The following is a 20,019-nucleotide window of genomic DNA, read 5'->3' as shown; positions in this document are numbered from 1 at the left end:
TGCTTCTCACCTTGGGCGTGTCGGCAGGCTCAATCCACGAGGCGAAACTGGGTGCGGCGCTCAAGGACCAGGCCATCCTGATCCGATCCGAGCTTCCCGCCCTCGACTCAGACCAGGCCCACGTTCTGCTAGGCTACATAGAGGACCACGATGCCTCGCAGCTGCCCGCCAATAGCCGAGACACGTCCCGGCGCTACCGGTTTCGCGTCAAGACGGCAGAGAGGGTGCGTAGACAGACAGCGTGGGGCGCCAGAGCTAGGCTTGCAAGCTTAGCTCTGTGCTGTCCTGTCTTGCTCCCTTGGTGATGTTCTCGGTGTTTGTTGTGCGTGTCGTGAAGTGATCGCATATCTGATGGTGCCGAAATATAGTCTTTCCTCCTGCCTCCGCGCCGTGCGCGCCTGCCCGACGGCGTCGAGAGCCCGCACCTGTCGGCCACCCTGCACTCCCCCTTCTCGCCCCTGAGCCCCGTGTCGCCCCTATATCCTGACGGCTTGATGGATGCGCAGTGGATTCTCAAGCACCAGGACCTTGTCCCCAGCGTTCTGCTCTGCTTCTACGACCTTGTCTCGGATCCTACGCTTGCTACCCTCTGTGACAACCGTCTCAAGACAGACCTGAACAACCTGCGGGGCCTTCTGAGCCAGTCGGGCTATAAGACGCGGCTGGCCGTTGTGCTATTCAGCGATCAGGACACTCACTCGGTCGACAGCGTCCAGGAACGTCTCGAGGCCATCCGCAGAGCTTGCGCCATAGATGCCAAGTCGCTGTTCCTCGCCCCGTCCAGCGAATCCCCCGACGAGCTAGAGCGCATGGCCGAGAACATGCTGACGACGCTTTACGGCGTAGCCATTGAATACTTTCGTGACCTCGGCAGGCATTCCCGCAAGAAGAAGGCCAGGGGCGTGGTCCCCCAGCCGACAGTGCCGCCCACCTCGGGCACTTCGCAGACTCTCTCTCAGGCTGGATGGAACGTTCGCTATGACTTCAAGTCGGCCATGTTCGCAGAGTACCGGTTGGAGCTGGGCAATGCGTTGCTGTCGTTTGAGCAGGCCTACGAAAACCTGCTCGGTCCCGAGCTGCTCGAGGCCATTCCGAGCTGGAGCCCGCGGTGGAACGAGGCCCGTTTTCTCGCCGACGTCATTGCCGTGCGCTGCCTTCGATGCCTGCTCTGGAACGGCCAGCACAGTGCCGCCGCCCGGCGCTGGCAGTCGCATCGAGATAGGATTGCCGAGTTCGTCGACCGTCGTGGCCGGGGCATCTCCAACTACGGGTGGAAGGCCTGGGAGGCACGCTGGGCAATCATTATGGCAAACCTGATCGAGAGGACCGCAGTCTCCGGCTTTACCCCTGCCACCATGAACCTCTACCTCCAGCCCGAAAAGAATGTCATGGGGGAGCGCCTGCAGCCGTGGGAAATGCTACATCACACGGGCTACTGGTACCACCTGGCGGCGAAGCATTTGAGTGCGCGGCGGAATCTGGCCCACGCCATGTCCGAAGACGACAGGCGGCCGCCGAGCTCCTCTCCAGCCTCTCATGTCGCCAACAATGCGTTTACGTACGACACATACATGTGCCCAGATCCCCATGATGAGTACCCTTTGAACGGCGCCGGCGGTGTAGACCATAGCCGCATGATTGTTGATTGCCTAAAGCGGGCTCGCTCCGAGTTCCTCAAGAGACACCAGTTTCGGTTTGCCGCCGAGCTGTCTCTCGAATGCGCCAAGGAACTTGCCCTCGTCAGGGACTGGAAGAGGGTTGTCGAGTTGCTGCGCTCGCTCTGGCGGGACATGTCTTTCCGCTCCGAGGGTTGGGTAGCCATTGCAGAGGATTTGAGTTGGGCCCTTAGATCAGCGGCCGCTGCGGTTGGCGACGCCGATTTGATTATTGCCATCGACTGGGAACTGCTAGGTCAAAGTATGTCTGCTGTACGCTTCCAGCACCAAACGCGAGCCCGTTGCCTTTGCCGATTACTAACTCGTTATTGCAGACTTTACAAGGCGCACCAACTGGCACTACGACATCACGAGGTCCCTGGAAGGCATAGCGCCCAAGTCCAAACCCAGTGTCCACATTGAGCACGGAGAGCTTCTTCCTTTTGTTTCCGCCTCCTTCGTCTTTAGGGACGAGGAGGGCAAGGCTGGCCAGAGCACCCGAGGGCAGCTGGCAATCAAATCCAATGCGCAACAAGGGTCCGCGCCCGTCGTACTAAAGAGCATAGAGATCGAGTTCAGTGGAAGTGTTGGCCGCGTCGTTCTACAGCATCAAGCGGGCGCCGCCACAGAACCACGCAAACATGGCTCCGTCGCGCTGTCGGCCGTGTCCTTGACAGATGCCGCCGAAGACGGCGCGAAATCAGAAGTCGAGAATCTGGACGAATCAAACAGGAAACTCACCTTGCGTGGGAACGCTAACCTGACCTTGCTGCCGAGCCAAACTACAGTGTTCGGCGTTGATATACCCCTTCGAGAAGCCGGCGAAACGCGTGCTGTTTCGCTGAAGTTGAGCTTTGAGTCGGAAGCTTTTGACTTGCAGCAATCCCTCTACTTTGGGAGCGGAATCAATAGCTCCAACCTGTGGTACATCTCAGCGTCGTCTACCAAACGCATTGCCCGGGCAATCCCCCTTTCCGTGCGCGTCTTGCCAAGGCCTCCGAAGTTGAAGATCAAAGCCCCAGCCTGGAAAGACCAGTACTACAACGACGAGCCCATTCAGCTCGAGTTTGAGATTGTCAATGACGAGGCCGACGGAGCCCTAGCCAAGCTTGATGTCGACCTGTTTGGCGAAGACACGCCTGTGTTTAGCATTGAGGTGGTAGGCCAGGGGGCTGGTGACGCCCTCCCCAGCAGCACGGTCGTGAACGATGAGAGCAAGTTGCGTGGCCTTTCTCTCGGGACTATCGAAAGTTCAAAGGCGCTTACCGTCCGCCTCAATGTGCCCCCCATCGAGCGGTCTAACAGATACGACTTGACAATGCGGGTCACATACCACCTCTCGACGGACCCTGGGACACCCATCGTGCAGACCGCCCTCCTCCAGCTCAACGTTGTCAACCCATTCGAAGCCAACTATGATCTGCTCCCGCGCGTGCATCCCGATCCCTGGCCGAGCATGTTTGACTACAATGGCGTTAATGGTCTCTCAGGTGGTGATGACGATGGCAACGACGGCAGTAGCGGCAGCGGCAATGCTGCTCATGCTGCTTCTACTGCTCTAACAAATATGTCTCATAAGGGAATTTCCCAGGCATGGTGTCTGGTAACTCGTTATGCCTCGTTTGCGTCGGAGGACCTCCGTGTCGTCAACGTCGACATCCGCGTCCAGACGGCAAGGACGGTGCGGTGCTTCCACACCAAGCAGCCCGGTGTGCTTCCACTGGCCGACGAAGACCGTGGGCGCGGGCGACTGATCCGTCCGCGGACCATTGTGGAGGCCGCCTTCGACATCGACGCGCGAAAAAGCACGCTCGACGACCGCAGCCCCTCAACCCTCGACGTGTCCTTCGTCATCAAGTGGACGCGCTGTCACCCAGATACTTCTTCGTCAGAAGTAGTAGTCAACACCACGACACTCCCCGTCCCCCGCTTCACTCTGTTTGGCACCGAGCCGCGCGTGCTGGCTTCTGTTTCACACATCCCGCCCAACCCTCCGTCACTCAACAAGGACAACAGCAGCCCAAGGACGCCACAGCTCACGGTCCTGCACGTCATCATCGAGAACGCCTCGGCCCACTTCCTCACTTTCGGCGTCTCCATGGAGCCCAGCGACGAGTTCGCCTTCTCCGGCCCCAAGCAGACAACCCTCAACCTACTCCCCGTGTCGCGCCGCTCCGTCACCTACCGACTCCTACCCCTACCGCGGCCACCACCGCCCACCCCAACGCCCACCACGCCTAGCGCCAACAAGGCACTGCCGCCAACTCCAGCGACTCCAGGCGGTGGCGCCGACGGCGCCGGCGGCACCTGGATCAAGCCCGGCCTCGTCGTCCGCGACAAGTACTTCCAGAAGGTGTTGCGCGTGATCCCCACCGAGGGCATGAAGCTCGACAAGGACGGCGGCGTGCTGATCTGGATCCCCCCCGACGAGGAAGAAGGCGAAGCACGGAGCGGGGAGAAAGTCGAAGCGGCAGAATAGGAATTGCCGGGGCACCTAGGTTACCTAGTTCGTCTGTAGGCCATCAAATATTTGCAACGTACTTTGGCAGGGGCGTTGGTTCTCGATTCTGGTAATTAAGGGGTATGTATGCCAGAGGGCAAGATGAGAGATGTCCCGAATTTAATATTTAGGTTCTTTCTCGTTCCAAGCCTAGGTCAAGAAAATGGAGGGATAGGAGAATGTTTGAGCGGAAGGCGACTATCGGTCTCTTTTTTCGGTTTCTGATGTTTGTAGGTTGTAGTAGAGATGCTTATTGGCACACTAGGTGCCTGCTGAAACTTGTTGTAGATAGCGAGGCTGTTTTATCGCCAGAAATTACGGGGATCTGTAAACATGGAAATGGTACATTAGTTTGCCTACTTCGTATTTGCTGTCATGTCGTGACATCAACACTCAACAGAGAGTGAGTCCACCACGGAGACTGAATCCAAAGCGAGTATCATGTACACCTCGAGATGCTACTAGTGGGCGCGTGTATACACAGTCGCGTAACGGCAGACAGATAGTATTGACATTGGAAGAAAACGCAAAGGCAAACAACCCCTATAAGCTACGGAGCACGACCCCATTCCGTTCAGAAAAATTAAAGTCAAGACCCCCCTGCTTTTATTAGATTTTTTGCTCGTTTTCCTGTTAAAAACACACAAGTCATTTAGTCATGTCAGTCACGTCAATGCTCCTCCGCATGAGTGGGCTCCACCTCGTCCTGGTGTTTCTCGTCAGCCTTGACTTTCTCTTCCACGACTGATTCGCCCGCAATGTTGGTAGCCAGTGTCTTGCTCTCTTCTTCAGCAGCCGGCGGCACTCCGAACTCTTCCGTCTGGGACTCAGCCGTCTTGTTCTCACCATCATGCTCTTGTTCTTCAGGTCCTGCAGCGGTCGGAACAGAGACGCTACTTGAGGTGTCTGATTTTTGCGCCTCGCCCTTCGCCTCCTCGTCCTTTGCTCCGTCGAGTCCGAGGGCACTCTTGTCGCCGACGCTTAACACGCCTTCGTCAGGATCGACCTCAAAGAGGGTGTGCGCTGGCGCTATGACAAGCTTGAACGGCTCGTCTACTTTGGGCGCGGCGGCGGGAGCAGGGCTGACGCTCGCCACAGGCGCTCTCCTCTGAGGACCCCTGGCACGGCCCTTGCGCGCATCGCTCAGGGGGGCCTTCTCTTTTTCTTCAACTGGCTCCTCTACCGGCGCGGGCTCTTCTTTCTTCAGGGCCTGGGGACCCAACCGCAGCCGGTTATTGAGATCGCTCATAAAGCCGGCCTGCAGCGCAGCAATCTTGGAGCCCACGGGGCGGACAGGAACAGCCGGTTTCGCACGCGGAGGCGCGGCAGCCTCGGCAGGCTCCAGACCGCCCGAAGTGGGGCCGGCCTTGGCAGGGCGATTTGGAATGTGGGGTTTCGGACGGGCCGGAATCGCCGGTTTACTCTCATCGCCCGACGCCTTGGGCCGCTCGGGAATTGCGGGCTTCTCGGAAGCCTCGGGCGATTTGGGTTGAGGCCGGACCGGAATCTCCAGTTTGGACTCCACGGGCGACCTGGACTCTACGGGCGACTTGGACTCAACAGGCGACTGCTCATTGTCTTGCTGCGGAGTCGACACGGTCGTCTCCAACTTCAGGCTGTCGGGTGTGTCTTCCCATACGTCACGACTAGGGAACCTCTGACCAAGCGGGGGACGGCCCGCCGTCTCGGTTGCGAGGTGCGCCTTATGTTGCACCCAGACAGGTTTTTGCTTGCCGCGCATTGGCAGGAACGCCTCCGGCCCATGCTCACGCGTCTCTTTCTCAGCCAACTCCTCCTGGTGACGCGCAAATGCCTGGGCAGGTGTCTCGCCGTCTCGTGGCGGCGGGGCGATTTGCTCCTTCGGCTTTTCCTGCTCGTCGTACAAATCAGGCGTCGACACCTCTGCAGTATAGTGCACGCTACTGGGCGCATCCTCCCAGATGTCAGCGCTAGGAAACCGTTGCTTCTTAGACTTCTTCTCTTCCGCCTCGGGTTTCTTCGTCTTTTCTTTCTCGTCCTCGGCAAATAGCGGTTCGTACTCTTCTACATCTTCCAGAGGAGTCGAGCGAATTTCGAACGACGACTCCTTGTACAAGCTTGCGGGCCTGCTCGTAGGGCGGCTTGTGGATTCCTGAATCTCGTAGCCGCTTCCGCGACGTTCTGTTGGCTCGACTGCCGGCTGGTGGTCATACGGCCCAGGATCCTTGGCCAGCTCGTCCTCAGCAAGGATAGGGGCGCTGTATTGACGTCCCTCCTCGTCCACTTCAGACGATTCGCCCTCGCTAAACATGACCGACTTCCGGCGATTAGGCTCATCGACATGAATCACGTTTCCAGCCTCGGATGCGCGGCGGGATTCCTTGTCTGAGCCAGCGAGAGAAGAAGGCTTGCGCGGAGATTTAGCCTCGCTGGGGCCGGGTGATGCGACACGCGAGGCAGACTCGATGACTTGCCAACCGACTTGATCACTGGGGGTGCCCGCGTAATCCTTAACAGCGAGACCGGAGCCGCGGCTTGCGGTGTCCCTAACAATCTTGTTTAGGTCGTCTCTGCTCATGGAAAAGTCGTAAGGCCGATCATGATGATGCGGCGTGTGTTCCTTCATCAGGAGATCGGGGTGCTTCTCAAAGTAGGCCTTCTCAAGCTTGTCTTGGGCCACGACACCATGGCCGTGAAGACCGTAGCTTCCGGGGGGCAAGGCTCCACCACGGGCCGATAGCTTGCGACTGTGGTGCTTCGTCTTGATTCCTTCAGCAGCGGCAGAACCGGGCGCAGGGGAAGGAGCCTGGACGTCACCAGCGTTCGGATACATGGGAACCTGCTGGCCAATCTCGGGGATGCCCTGCTCGTCATCTGTATAGTCTGTCGTCGACAGTTGGCTGGCAGTGCTAGCCTTCTTTTTGAGGCTGCGGTTGGAGGGCAATGCCGGGGTCAAATCTTCAACGCTGCTCGGCCTGCCAATGCCAAACGAGGCAGCCCGGTCACTGTCGGTGCGGGTGATAGCCATAACGCGCTGCTTCGCGCTCGAGGCAGGCAACGAGGGTTTCGGAGCGTGGAGCTTGACGTCATTTCCGACGGTCCGCAGCTGCTCGGGGCTGCTGGCCTGCTCGCGGGCGCTCGTATTCAACTCGTCGGCCAGCCCAGCATATTCCATGCCCTCCTCACCAACTGAGGGTAGATCTAGGGGTATGGCGCGATCGGAGTGGTTTCCATTGTGGCCGTTGCCATTGCCATTGCCGTTGCTCGAGCCGAAGCGGAGCCCAGTGGCAGGAGAGGACTTGGACCCAAGGGGGCTCTCATTCAAGGGAGAGGGCGCAAAGCGGCTGGGGTTCGGGCTCACAGAACGCTCGAGGTGGCGGTTAACGGGCCGCGGGGGGATCAAAGGCATGTTTGCTTTCTCCTGACTTCTCGAGGGCCTGGGTGGTATGGCTGGAGGCTGGTGGGCTGTGGTGGCCGACATGGTGGCGGGAGGAAGAAGGGAAACTAAAAAGGGCGGGAAGTCGGGGTCTGATATCGAGCCTCACTTCGCGGCGAAGGAAGGCGGAGGATGGCAGGGCGAGTGTAACAAGGGAGGCAGTCGAAGTCGGGTGTTCGCGGAAACAGCCGTGTAAGTGCTGGCTGAGACTAAACCAAGTCTGTCTGGCGAGATGCGCCTCGGGATTAGTTAGCACGAGCAGAACAATCGGTGAGCAACAAGAGAGATAAACGAGGTTGAAGCAAGATGCAAGATAAGTGGTGGCCCCGAGCGGCAGCAGGTCATGGTCACGGACAAGGGCAAGGGGGCGGTGGTGGGGACCCAAGAGGTAGCTCCGTTGGGGAACGGTAGCCCGCCCGCCTCCTGAACCATCCGATCGGTGAAGCTTCCCTCGCAGCAATCTCGAATCTTGATGTATGTGCATTACATTCGCTTGCGACAAAGCGCATCCACCGCCCCTGCGCGTTACAAAAGGACTCGACCGGGGCAGCCTTGTGCTAGCAGATAACGAGTCACCGCCAAACCAGGCCCATCGGTCGCCCGATAAGCCATGTCAGACAGGCGGAGCGATACCGGTGATAGAGAAAGGTGGAAAGGGTTGCTTGCCGTCGCCAGCAACCCAATTTGCACAGGCAGGCAAGACAGGCTGCTGCTCGCGCGGGCTAGCTCGGGCAGGTAGGGTAGCTAAGGTAGTGGAGGTGCATGGCGTGCAATGTATGGATATTTTGGGCTGGAATGTGCGCCTCCGCGTGCAGAGCTGGGGCGCTGCGGATGCAGCATGTCTCCATCACGGGAGGAGAGCTGCGCGACGCCCCTCGCTGTCCTCGCTCGCCTTTGCTGATGCCATGCCAGCAGCAGCGAGGAAACAACGGGGACGTGCAGCGGCAGTGTGTGAGGTGTCAAGGAGGCCGCCCAGCAGCGAATGGCTATGCTGCGGGCGCCTCCCCAACACCCAGCAAAACTTGTGCAACGGACGGTGATGGGGAGTGGGTGGTGTGCGTAAAGTATGTAATGGCTAAGGTAGGCTCCGTCTTCATCTAACTCGTGGAAGAAAGGTCTAGAGAGCTGGAAGATGGTGGGGAGCTGCTGCTGGAGCTTTCGCGTGCCCTCCCATTGGCACACGCATGAGCTTGACAAACATACCTGGCGGATGGGCTGTTGGTGGATGGATGAAGATGGGCGAAAAAAAGACGCGGCAAGCGGATCAAATGCGAGAGATGGGTCGGGGGCGGTTGGCGATGATTCGACGAGAAAAATGAAATCAGGAAACAAGTCCTCGGATTCAATTGAGACTCAAATCATCAGGATGCTGGAGTTGTTGGCATAATAAACCCAGTCTCGGAGTCGAAGATGAAACTTGATGTGGACGAGTTTGGGCGGCGGCGTGCAGCCACTTATATCGCTGCACCCTGCCGTCAAGGTCTCCTGGCTTCGTCATTACCTAGCGACAAATCCGGCCTCCAGGGCTGCCCTGCGGAGTGGCTAGGTAGGTAGGCAAGTAGGTTGCTGGGTGGCCTGGCTGCACGGTATTGAACCGCCTCGACTGTGCTCGAATTTGCTGGGCCCTGGTACAATAAGGTACTGGAGTACGAAGTTACATACAGTACGGGCACTTGCAACTTCACTAACCCGTACCTACAGTACCTAGGAAAACATCCAACAACGACATAGGTAAACAGGGATCTTGTTGTCTATTCCGGCCTCATCAGGTTAGGATGCATTCCAAGTGGTCCAGTGACTCTGCAAAACGTGGAATCCACACTGCTTGAAGGACGACAATCCCTTGTAGGACTTACCAATGCGATTTATTTGCGCTGATGTACCTTCTAGATGTACAACACATGTACCCGGGCTCGAAGTATCCCCTTCCTCCGGCTGGTTTATTTAAGCGTCGAAACGCGCACAGTGCCTTTCTGACTCCTTTCAACTGTCCCGAGCCTTAGGATGTTGAGGGCGTCGAAGCTTCTACTCAGTGTCTAGGTAGGTCAAAGGCTGGCTTTATTGGCCACGGGACGGTGCAAACACACAATTCCATCTTGCGAGCCTCTTCGAGACTTCCTTCACCTCGCCGTACCAAGGCCTTCGATACCCACCCTGGTACTCCGTATCTTGACGTTCTTTACGCGAAACGAGACATCGCGGCTCCAAGACGCTGGCGCCTTCAGCTCCGAAATCACATCATATGAACAACCTAAACTAGAGGCTTCAGGGTTACGTGTTTTCAGAGAGGAATTGGTCCACAGCTCAAGTCTTTTCTGAATCAGCGGACGGGTGCCGACTACCTTGGAGCTACTTCCGCATGAGGTGGTGGCCCCCTGGACCTGATCAGCGTCATCAGGTTTACCCCACCATTTCCCCACCGGCCAAGCTTGATGACAGGGCGGGCGTTCTGGATTCGAGGAACGAACGAGGGGACACTCGAAAACTTTGCCATGGTGCACCATCGCGAAAGAACCTTGCGGTTGCAGAGAGCCGGCCGACCCTACTGCTCCGTACTCTAGGTCTACCTTCTTGGTAGCGTACGTAGATTATTAACAAATCGATGTGGCCCCTTTTCATATCGACCGACGACTGTCGAACCAAGGATCTGACCGCCTCGGCCGCGACCAAAGCGGGCCGTCAGAGGCTGAAGCTCTCTTCTTCCTTCCTATGCTCTGGAGTTGGGACGACGGCGAGGCTTTTCGATCTTTTTAGCTCACGGCCGGGGTCGTTGGATCGAGAACTTGGTGAACGGTTTTAATTTGCTTCTTGAGCAGTTGTCAGTGGCTTGAACGCCCCCTCGAGTCCTCAGGCTCCCAGTGAGGTACGGCTTCCAGTCCACGTGTTTCGCTTGGGGGTCACCTTCCAAGAAATGGTACGGTGTGCGCTTACTGTGTGCGCATACTGTATGTACTGTACTCGGTGATCCGTACCTGACGAGTCTCTTTGTCTTTCACACGCGCGACGGCGGCTGGCCTGGTCGAATGTTTCTACTTTCTCCAGCTTCTAACCAGGCCGCCTGCTGCAGGTAATCCGTCTCGCCATGCATCCGAGAGCAATTTTCATAACCACCAGTCCAATCGCGACGAGCCCCACCCAGTGCGTAATTCCCCGGTGACCGCTTTTCTCTCTGCGCATAGAGGATGCGACGCGATGCGCCGTCGGGAGCCTTGAGAAGCCGGTGGGTGGTGTGGTGTTGGCGGGAACATATCGAGCCTCGGGCCCTACCCACGGTACATGGCAGTGACGAGGACAACCTTTCCTAGCCGCGATTAGCTCGTCGATTGCTAACTGCGGAGCCAAGGTCCCCCCAACCCGGCTTGCGGGGCGAAGGGTTTCGATTTTCGAGCGGCCGCGAGAGCCTTTCGTTTTCATTGTTGACCAAGGATTCAAAGTGAGGCCTCTATTACCTATTTCTAATTTGACTCGTTTTACTGCCTTGCTCTTACCTCACAGCACTTTAAGAAATGCCTCAGCATTAGACAAGATATGACGCAACCCGCCATTGCTTGAATCCCACTAGTCTCTTTTTCCTCAGTGGCAACTCAATTAGCGAAGAGAAACTGGCCACGGTCTACGACAATGATGCTCGCACTGGCTAGTAGTGTAAGTCGAGGGAAGCATGGATCTGCTCACTGTGGAGCAAGTCGTTTTGATGGGGGATCTCGATGTCTTGCACTTGCCTGCAGAATATTATATCACCCTTGCCGGGCCAGCCTTCACCCCTGCGGTTGAACTGAAAGGGAAACTGAAAAGGACGGTTGAAAGACAACCACAACCACAGAACCCGCCGCAAGCCCGCTAGCCACGGAAAGGAAGCCCCGAAAAGCTCAGCTTCAAGACCGGTGCATTCGCACAAGAGGCGGTCATGTGCTCTCCTACATACATACCTCTACCCTCGTTACCACCTAGAGCAGATCACGGGGCATTTGTTGTTTTTCTGCACCATCCGCCCTCCACATCTGCCAAGACCCCCTTTTCCACATCCGACACTGTTTTGCGGGGAGCCCGTTGGGCCCTGGTCGGGCTCCCTGTTCCGCATGTACCTTTCACGAGCATCACCCCCGTATATCGACAGCGACAAAGCACGTATCTACCGCACTGTACCTCTGCACCGAGGTGCAACAGTGCTGGGTGCAGGTTGTCGACAACACAGAGACTAGGTGGTCTAGATTTTATTTGGTTATCATCCGCAAGTGCCGTCTCCGAACCCTTCCCAATGACACAGATAGAAGCCCATTGTCGGTACACAGTGTTTGCCAGCACTTTTTCCAACCCGCGCATCTTTTCCATCATAGAGCCCTTTTCTTCTGTCCCATTTGTCTGCGGCGCAAATGAATGGCCTGACGTGTTTGTAGAGGCCAATGCCAAACCACTCACTCATGATGTTCCTCTCGAATGACGCCCGCTGCTCGACTCAATGTCTCCAGACCCAGGAAGCCAAACTGGTGCCAGAGCTCTACATATCTATTTTTGCGTTTTGAATCCCCTTCTTGCTCAGTGGAGCTCTGCTATGTATCTGGAACATGGAGCACCCCTGGAGTTATGCGAAGCTATCCAAGACGCTCTCCATCAAGCTCGGTTGGCCGGTGACTTCCTCTCGAGTTGAGATGTGAAGTTGAAAGTAATCCGTAGTTAAGTTAGTTGCCATATACTGCCTATACTGCCTGTAGCCTCTGTTTCCAAAACTACAGTACCCCCACTGAGCAATTAATTCCATTGATATGGGGGGCTTCCTCTCTAAGAGTGACTTGAGTGGTTTATTTGTGCTTCGATACAGGGTATCAAACGCCTCACATAGCTGAATGGTCCAGCGGATTTCACCTCAGACTGCATCGAGATCAACGTAGGGTCAGCAGCTTGTCTTTCCGGGCGTGGAACCCGGGATGTGGTAGTGCTGAACAAACGAACCCTCATGCAAACGGATACTTGACAACCAAAGACATAGCATTGGGACATGGGACAGGTCTCGAAAAGCATTTATATCGGCCAAAATATACAACACATATTGTTCTTGAAATCAAGATTGCGGCAACATCGCGGCTCTTGTTTGTCAGAAAGCTCCCTACAGTTCCTAGCAACTTGTGAATTTCTAGATATATTCCCGACTTATACAATGTCCCTTCTCGTCTTTCATCTTTCACTCACACGTCTCTGTTTCCTTCCCTCGACTAATCCCAACTTTCAAAATCTCACACCATCATCACTACCTTAGCTAATTCATATGGTCAGCAGTTGTCAATCCATCCATCACTGTCCCGTTCCAATCCACAACTGCCCTGTATACAATCGTGATAGAAAATAAACGTGACCAAGAATGTGGCTCTTGTAATGAGTGACCTATCTTGGAAATATTCGACATGACGAGCATATCATTACCTACACATTCATTGCCATATCTCTCTAGGCCTCTATACTATGTACCGTGTTTTGCCCGGGACCGTCGTCAGAGATATTCAATGATACCTATGCAGTCCAGACTTCAACATGGTAAAGTCGCCTCCCTCCATCAACCCACAGCGCACAATACGCATACGTACCTACTTTATGAAGTAACCCCTAGCAAAAGGCCAACGATCACCCCTCGAAACAATTTACACGACAGTAAACGCAAAGGGAGTCACAAGACTAGAAATGAAAACGACAGGGTCAACATTGGTTTAGGGAGGCGCAGAGGGACGATAGCAGTTCCCGTACTACTCTGGCACCCATGGCAAATACCAAGCAGTCACCCAATGGCGGAGTAAGGCGAACACAAGCAGCTAGACCGAAACCTAGACTAGCCCTACACAAGGTACGGTACCTAGGTAGCTGCTACACACGGGGTGGCGAAGTGCAAGAAAGCGAAAATAAAATAGGAAGAATATACTATTGAAGACAACGCCTTGAACCCCGCCAGTCCCTAAAAGAAATTTGACCCCGTTTCCATTCCTTTTGACCCCAAGAATAATAGGAAAACTGAAGACCGAAAAAAGAAAAAAAACATGCGGGTTTTGAGCTGCGGGTTTCGTGGTCTCTCTCTCTCTCCGCCATGGTGTTTGTCTCACGCACAACCTTTGCCCAGTAATATCCCGTGTCAATATCCTCCTCAAAAACACGAAAGGGGTACATCCTTGACAAAAGCAACAGAAAAAGATGCCCATTCTCTTCGTCCACCTCCCTGCCTCGTCCACCACCTCATTTGAATGAAATGTGCGGGCCAACTCCTCCCCACCACCTGAACTGGCTCTCTTTTCAACGACCACATCTGCCACCACCAACTTTGCTCCAAGGCCGGTCAACAGCAAGGTAAACAACTCCGACACTCTAAACATGCGCCCTGCGTGCATGCCCAAAATCGTAGCTTGGACAGCTCATCCCTCCACCGCCACCTCTCTTTGACCAAACCAACAAAATCCCCTTACAGATTCGCTCATACAATCATTTGTGCCACGCCCGCTCCGCCGAGGGTCTTGCTCCCGACAAAAGCCTGGCCCTTGACGGCGGCTAGCGTGTAGCACAGAGCTGTAAAGGTGAGGGTGACGGCGGCAGCGATGAGGCTGGTAGCGTTGCGGATGATGGACAGCCACTGGACGAGGGCCATGATTCCGTAGGCGGCGGCGCGCATGTAGTTGGTCGAGATGCGGCGAACGGCCGCGTCGAAGCCAGACGACGTCGGGCAGATGCGCATGAGCAATGGTACCTCGATGAAGAGAATGAGGAAGGATGATGCGCTGAGCAGGTGGAGGGGAGGAAAGTCATTAGCTTCCTGGTTCTCTTGTCACGTAGAAAGGGACGAATGAGAGAGGGCGGGGGCTCTTCCCAGGGATGGACCAGTCGCCACGTCATGACAGCCAAGAAGAAAGAAAAGAACACCACGACGAGAGACGCGGACAGGGACTGGGAGAGGGGGCGGGGGAGAATCTCGTGAGGAGCAACTTACAGGCAGATGGCCGCAAAGGGGATGATCAAGAGATCAAGTGTGATGATGTTGGCCAGGCCGACGGCGAAGCACAAGATCATGGACAGGACGCCGAGCCTACACCAAACGCCAAGACGATATCGTCAGCTCATTATATTCAACGCTACAAAACAAGACCGTATCTCCAAGGGAGGTCCCCCGTTCGCCATGCGCCTCAGGTGTCGTCGTCGCAACTCGACCAAGGGAGGAAGCAGCACCGTAGTGGTGATGTCGTCATTGGAGTCCCCGTTGCGCAGGGGAGCGCTGGCGGGAAGGAACGAAGAGAGAGAAGGAAGAAGGGCATGTAGCGACAGCCTTGCTCACCATTGTGCGTAGATGCCTGTGTTTGTTCAATTGCCTTGGTCAGCAAATCGCAAAGCTGTCGGCCTGGCCGCCCGGGGGCCCGGGGCCGGGTCTCGGGGCACAGATGCAGGGGGGGCAAGAGCAACGTACTGAAGTTGCGCGTCTCGAATTCCTCTTTCAGCGTCATCTTGACAGAGTGTGTTATCGGCTGGACAGAGAGCAGCTGGGGTCTCTGCCGTGAGGTATCGGTGACCGGGTCTATGGGCGAGGTATTGTGCGAGGATCCCGCGACGGACTGGGCAGGCGATGTTATATTCAGCGGGCTATTCTAGCACACCCCCGGCTGATGAAAGCCTTTGTTCTTTGCCGGCCGTGCCGTGGCAGTTTCGAAGACGGGACGAGGGATGCGTGTTGCTGGGTCGGGCACTGCACAGAAATTCCCAAGTACCAGATCGGCGGTCCCGGGCAATGATTTCGGTGACGGAGGCAGTGGGCTGCGTTGGCGGAAGTGTCGGAAATACCAATGCTGAAGCTGGCTTGTTGAGAGAGGCGTGAAGCTTTGGCAAAAGGGCTGCGATGGTGAGCAAGTTGAGCTGTCGTAACTGCTAGCACCCTACCGGGCAGGGCAACTGCTGGCAACGAATGCCAAGAAATCAAAAGGTGTCTTTTCGCACTGGCAAGCGGGCAGAAAGTCCAGTGGGTGGCTGTGCTAAAACAACCCGAGACCCGGTGATTGGTCCCTGTGTCTCCCTTGGCACCTGGCAGGCGAGCAGGGGCCTGACGTTTGGGCATGCGGCGCTGGGTCTCTGATTCTTTCTGGAATTTCCGAAACAGCTCCCCAGACACGTATGCCAGCGCTTGGATCCATATCGATACGTACAGTACTCAAAGCTCATTTATAGAGAATTCAAGATCTAGGCGAACGCGCGAAACCAGTGGGGTGTTTCCTCATTTTTGTTACACAGCGAACAAGCTTTGGGCTTGCATTTGTTGACCCGGCAGGTGCCCAAGCAGGCAGCGACATCTGTCATCCGGCGCCGCGTTTGCTGACGTATCGAGTTTCATAGGTTACGCGGCAACACATTTGACAGAGGCTTGCGCCGGGCGGGGCCGGGTCGGCGAAAGTGAGCCGTATAGGTCTAGCGGATATAAACCTGTCTTGTCTTGTACAAATCACATATACACAGCCAACACCTATGTATCGGGGTCTACTGCGGCAGTTACCAAGCCAAGGTGTATTTGTTGCTCTTTGGGTTATACTTTAGATATTTTAACCCAACTTGTTGACCGCCCCACCGACCTACATCCAGCATCTTCTCCGAGAAAAAGGCGCAAGGGAAAACGAACGACGGAGGCGCGAATAATATCCTTAACGCCCTGCTCGGGCTGCCAAAGAGCTGCGCAACCCGTCAAATACGGCGGCCTCCCATCCACACCACCAACTTCACTGAAACTTAGACGAGTGTGAAGATGTCGTTGAAGACGTACCAATTCCCGGCCTGGTCCTTGGACAGCTGGAACGCCTGGGAGTAGCTGAGAGGGTTTTGCTCGTCGTCGACCTAGTAAGCCAGGAAGGAAGAAATGTCAGTGAGATGTTGTATGCGACCCGGTATGCGCAGCTATTTTGAAACGTACTAAGAGCTGTCCGGTAACCAGGATCACGATTCCGCCGCCGGGGGTCGGCTGCGCTTCGGTGGTGACAGGTTGGTGCTTAACCTTCTGGAACGGCAGGCTCTATATAACCCAAGCGAACAGGGAGAAACCAGTCAGCGAAGCCGTAGCTGTGGAACAAGACGGGAGCGTCGACTCCCAAGCTAAACCATGGCGACTTACCACAAGCTTCTGAGCGATCGCAGCAGCGCCGAGCTCTTGCGCAGACTGGAAGGTCAACATGGAGTTGTCGCGCTGTTTCCCACCTCACATGTTAGCCAGGTCGGAGATGCCAGTGCTTCTTTAAAGGGGATGGCGCATACGTAGAGGCCTGCCAAGTCCGCGCGGTTCGAATCGAATGTTGAGTAGTAGTGACCAACGAACTGGGCTGTGAGGGGGGAACAAGGCGCATCAGCACACCACCCAATACACAACAGCATCAAGAGTCTTATCGGTGGCGACGGTCGCGCGAGAGCGCTCCAAGAACGCTCCCCAAGTCTAAAGCGAAGCCAACATCTCGACAGCGCGATTTTAGTGTGCACACTTACTCGCAACTAGGTTGAAGTCTAGAGCGGGGTGTTAGCGCGCGGTGCCCAAAACAACGAGGGGATCGCGGGGAAGGCTGAGACTTGTTGACTGCGGAAAACAGCCTTGCCCCTCCAAGTCCAACTTACCCGCCATTTTGTTTGTGAGTGAGACCTTGGGGTCCCTGAAGAAGATTCTTGTGTATCGGCAGGCGCAGGCGGAGAGAGGTAGGCGGTCAAACCGTTGCTTGGGTATTTGTTGTGTGGGATGGCTAGTGTTGATGGAAGTTTGTCGATACCCAAGGAGACGAAGGGCGGGTAGGCAGCCCAGGTCCAAACCCCCCATGATGGTGGGGTCTTTTGTGGCCTCAGGCAGAGAATGGGGGATGCAAAAAAAGCCGACGGGCGAGGCTTGGCTTGGGACTGGTTGGGGCCTGGCCTGTGCCCACACCAAAGTGGGGAGCGTTGGTTGGATAAATTGACATCAAAAAAATCTCGACCACAAGCTCTCCTTTCCCTTTTCCCTCACACACAAAAACAACCACTATCACCTCCTCACTGGACATCACCAGCATCCCAACCGGTTGAGGAGATGACAACCCGCCAGGTAAGAACCACAACCATTTATTTACTCGCACCTGCACACTCAAGGCACCTGCCTTTTCATGATGACAACAACTTCCATTAAGAACGGCCAACTGAATCTACATGTTGAACCAATCAAATTATCAAGCTCAACAGTCTGACTTGTCCCCTATTATCTGTTTGCAAAGGATGGCCTAGCATTCCGTTCAGTAAGCTAACCATTGAAACAGAAACCCATCTTTCTGCGGTTGGCAGGTGCTGTTGTCGGAACTGGGCTGTGTCTCAGTCCTCGAGACGTTGCTATCTCTGGTCAGGCATTGTAGTCAATGTCGAGATCTTTTCTTGAGCAACATCCACATCAATGGTTACCTCAGGTAGGTAGGTAGTAGGTAGTATTAATTATCTTGGTTGGCATGCAAGCTGTTTTTACGCGTGTCTACATTAATATCGCCTTCATGTGCAATATATGTTCTCTACCCCTGTTTTTATCTTTTCCTACCAAAGTTTGCTCGGCTGCTTGTTTGCCTCTATCGTGTCACCAGCCCCCCATTTGAACTGGTGTCATTTTCTTTGGAGTCTTAGATTTTGCCCATGCGTACCTAAACCCTCCAGTCTAGTTGCTGGTCCCCCTCTCGTGATAGTTGTTGCATGCATCTCCTTCCCCTCCCGGTTTTACCCATATCTCGGGCCGCACGGTCTGTCTCCTCCATATATTCTTTGCTATTGCGGCCGTGGCACCACAGGTCTAGCGATAATTCAATGCTCCCCACGTCTTTCGGCAGGGCTCATTTACAGGTTGATTCACTTGTTGGCCGTGAATGGGATTTGTGTTGTGGGCGTACGACTGTGTACAGGCTGCGTAGTGGCGGGTATTTGCTCAAAATACAACAACACCGGCCCGAACGACCAACACCTTACCTTCAACTTGCTGCGCACTCGAAATACGGAACGGACAAACGTGGGGGCGTCATTGTCAGCGTTGCTAGCTGCCGGGCGCTGGGTCGAAGCGGCTGCCACGAAAAGTAGAGCCGAGGGGGCTTCAGTCACTGAAGGGGTTATAGGGTCCGTTTGCCGGGCAGGTTTACAACAGGAGCGACGAGAAGGGCCCGCGGGCCCATTCCCGACTCGCTTAGCTATGGTTGCAGTACCTGGGGGAGGGGGGGCCAAGGGCCGCACCCGCCCCCTCCCAGCGATGCATTACCGTACACCCATGAAGAAACCAAGGGGACGCCTGGAGTCTTCGGGGGGGGTAAGGCAGCGCGGCCTTACCCCCTTTCTTTTGCTCCTCGAATCTTTTTTAGGGTGGTTTTCGATGATTTCCGAGTCAGCGTCGTGTCCCCGTCGAAGTTGCGATCCCATCGCTGCGGGGCTTGCAAGGTCATTGGATGGCGTGGAAGCAAAAAAACACGCCTGTGGTCAAGCTGGCAACATCTCGCCCCGCCAGCCACGCACACAAGGAGAAGTCTAGGGTTTGAGTCAAAGTCACGATGTCTTTTTTAGGGAGATAAAATGCATTTTGGGCACCTTGTCAATTACTGAGGACGGTCTCTACGCACCCGAGCCTTGATATCTTTTGGAGGCTAATATATGATACTTCAATATCGCGAGATTAGAATCTGCGCAGACCATGCATAGGTACCTTTCTTTACACAAGAGTGGGACCTTGCCTTGAGTATGACGCTCCCCGAGCAAAGTCTAACGAGGAATTCTTTCGCTTTGTGACTAAGCAACGGTGAATCGATTGTCCGTATTTCGCATCAACATGTACACAATCGCCGTAGTGTAGTGGACGGTAAGGGCTGTTCATTCACACTACCTACATACCCATTCAGATGTGCAGAATAGCTATCCTTTGAGGGAAACGGGGCTTCCAATATGCATGTGTTGTTCTTCGTGGCCTCTGACGGCTGGATGGCAGCGGGGAGTGGGCGTGATATGATGCGAAGACCCATGGGGTTCTCTGCCTACCATTCTCGTCCGCATGACCACTGCTCTGATCTTCGTGGCGGATACCTAGGCTTGTTGTTTGTATCGCTTTTAGTTGGCTGCCCGCTAGCAGTCTCTCTTGCCCCTTTTCTCCCACGCGGGCAGCTGCTTAGGCTACCTTACATGCGCATATCTTGGCCTGGCCTGAAGGATATATCCTACAATTTTGAAGTTCGAAGCCTGAGATGTGGTGAAGGATGGACAGTGGACGAGGAGCAGGAGGAAAATACAGCTCTGCTGTCATATTTGGCCGTGTCCCCATGTTCTATTTTGGTTCCCAGTGTTGCGAACCAAGCAAGCACTGGGATCAACAGTGCGCAGCCAGTCCTCGTCAAGACCACGCCTTAATACAAGCAAATCACCACTCGCTCATCCCGTCCCTTTGAGGTACACGCCGTACAAATAGATGGTCACGTCGTCAC

At 55.3% G+C, this 20,019-nt stretch overlaps 6 protein-coding genes across 6 annotated transcripts; 3 read left to right on the top strand and 3 right to left on the bottom strand.

The window, feature by feature from the left end:
- The first annotated feature begins 322 nt into the window (after positions 1 to 322).
- Positions 323 to 4,558, top strand: B0T26DRAFT_722076 (Gryzun, putative trafficking through golgi-domain-containing protein). The gene is made up of 2 exons (XM_060442575.1): positions 323 to 1,917; positions 1,991 to 4,558. The coding sequence occupies exons 1-2, from the start codon at positions 495 to 497 to the stop codon at positions 4,132 to 4,134; spliced, it is 3,567 nt and encodes a 1,188-aa protein (XP_060292875.1). The 5' UTR covers positions 323 to 494; the 3' UTR covers positions 4,135 to 4,558.
- Positions 4,559 to 4,693: 135 nt separating this feature from the next.
- On the bottom strand, positions 4,694 to 8,105 carry B0T26DRAFT_412090 (altered inheritance of mitochondria protein 21). The gene is made up of 2 exons (XM_060434872.1): positions 8,058 to 8,105; positions 4,694 to 7,808 (listed from the first exon to the last, which is right to left on the bottom strand). The coding sequence occupies exon 2, from the start codon at positions 7,613 to 7,615 to the stop codon at positions 4,826 to 4,828; it is 2,790 nt and encodes a 929-aa protein (XP_060292874.1). The 5' UTR covers positions 7,616 to 7,808; positions 8,058 to 8,105; the 3' UTR covers positions 4,694 to 4,825.
- A 3,125-nt stretch (positions 8,106 to 11,230) lies between these two features.
- B0T26DRAFT_411512 (uncharacterized protein) lies at positions 11,231 to 12,180 on the top strand. The gene has a single exon (XM_060434871.1). It carries the CDS (start codon positions 11,478 to 11,480, stop codon positions 12,009 to 12,011), a length of 534 nt encoding a protein of 177 aa, XP_060292873.1. The 5' UTR covers positions 11,231 to 11,477; the 3' UTR covers positions 12,012 to 12,180.
- Positions 12,181 to 14,021: 1,841 nt separating this feature from the next.
- B0T26DRAFT_652667 (clathrin-coated vesicle protein) lies at positions 14,022 to 15,039 on the bottom strand (the record flags this gene model as incomplete). Its single annotated transcript, XM_060438387.1, has 4 exons — positions 14,022 to 14,322; positions 14,532 to 14,627; positions 14,874 to 14,889; positions 15,003 to 15,039. 4 exons carry the CDS (start codon positions 15,037 to 15,039, stop codon positions 14,022 to 14,024), a joined length of 450 nt encoding a protein of 149 aa, XP_060292872.1.
- Positions 15,040 to 16,306: 1,267 nt separating this feature from the next.
- Positions 16,307 to 17,849, bottom strand: B0T26DRAFT_742964 (nuclear transport factor 2; the record flags this gene model as incomplete). Its single annotated transcript, XM_060444192.1, has 5 exons — positions 16,307 to 16,411; positions 16,488 to 16,586; positions 16,686 to 16,757; positions 16,826 to 16,890; positions 17,831 to 17,849. The coding sequence occupies 5 exons, from the start codon at positions 17,847 to 17,849 to the stop codon at positions 16,307 to 16,309; spliced, it is 360 nt and encodes a 119-aa protein (XP_060292871.1).
- On the top strand, positions 17,725 to 19,142 carry B0T26DRAFT_411505 (uncharacterized protein). The gene has a single exon (XM_060434870.1). The coding sequence runs from the start codon at positions 18,078 to 18,080 to the stop codon at positions 19,077 to 19,079; it is 1,002 nt and encodes a 333-aa protein (XP_060292870.1). The 5' UTR covers positions 17,725 to 18,077; the 3' UTR covers positions 19,080 to 19,142.
- Positions 19,143 to 20,019: the final 877 nt, after the last annotated feature.

The sequence above is a fragment of the Lasiosphaeria miniovina genome (genome assembly GCF_030549165.1).
Source record: "Lasiosphaeria miniovina strain SMH2392-1A chromosome Unknown B0T26scaffold_6, whole genome shotgun sequence".
Classification (NCBI taxonomy): domain Eukaryota; kingdom Fungi; phylum Ascomycota; class Sordariomycetes; order Sordariales; family Lasiosphaeriaceae; genus Lasiosphaeria; species Lasiosphaeria miniovina.
The sequence above is the reverse complement of the archived record's forward strand: the minus strand, read 5'-3'. Positions and strand labels throughout refer to the sequence as shown.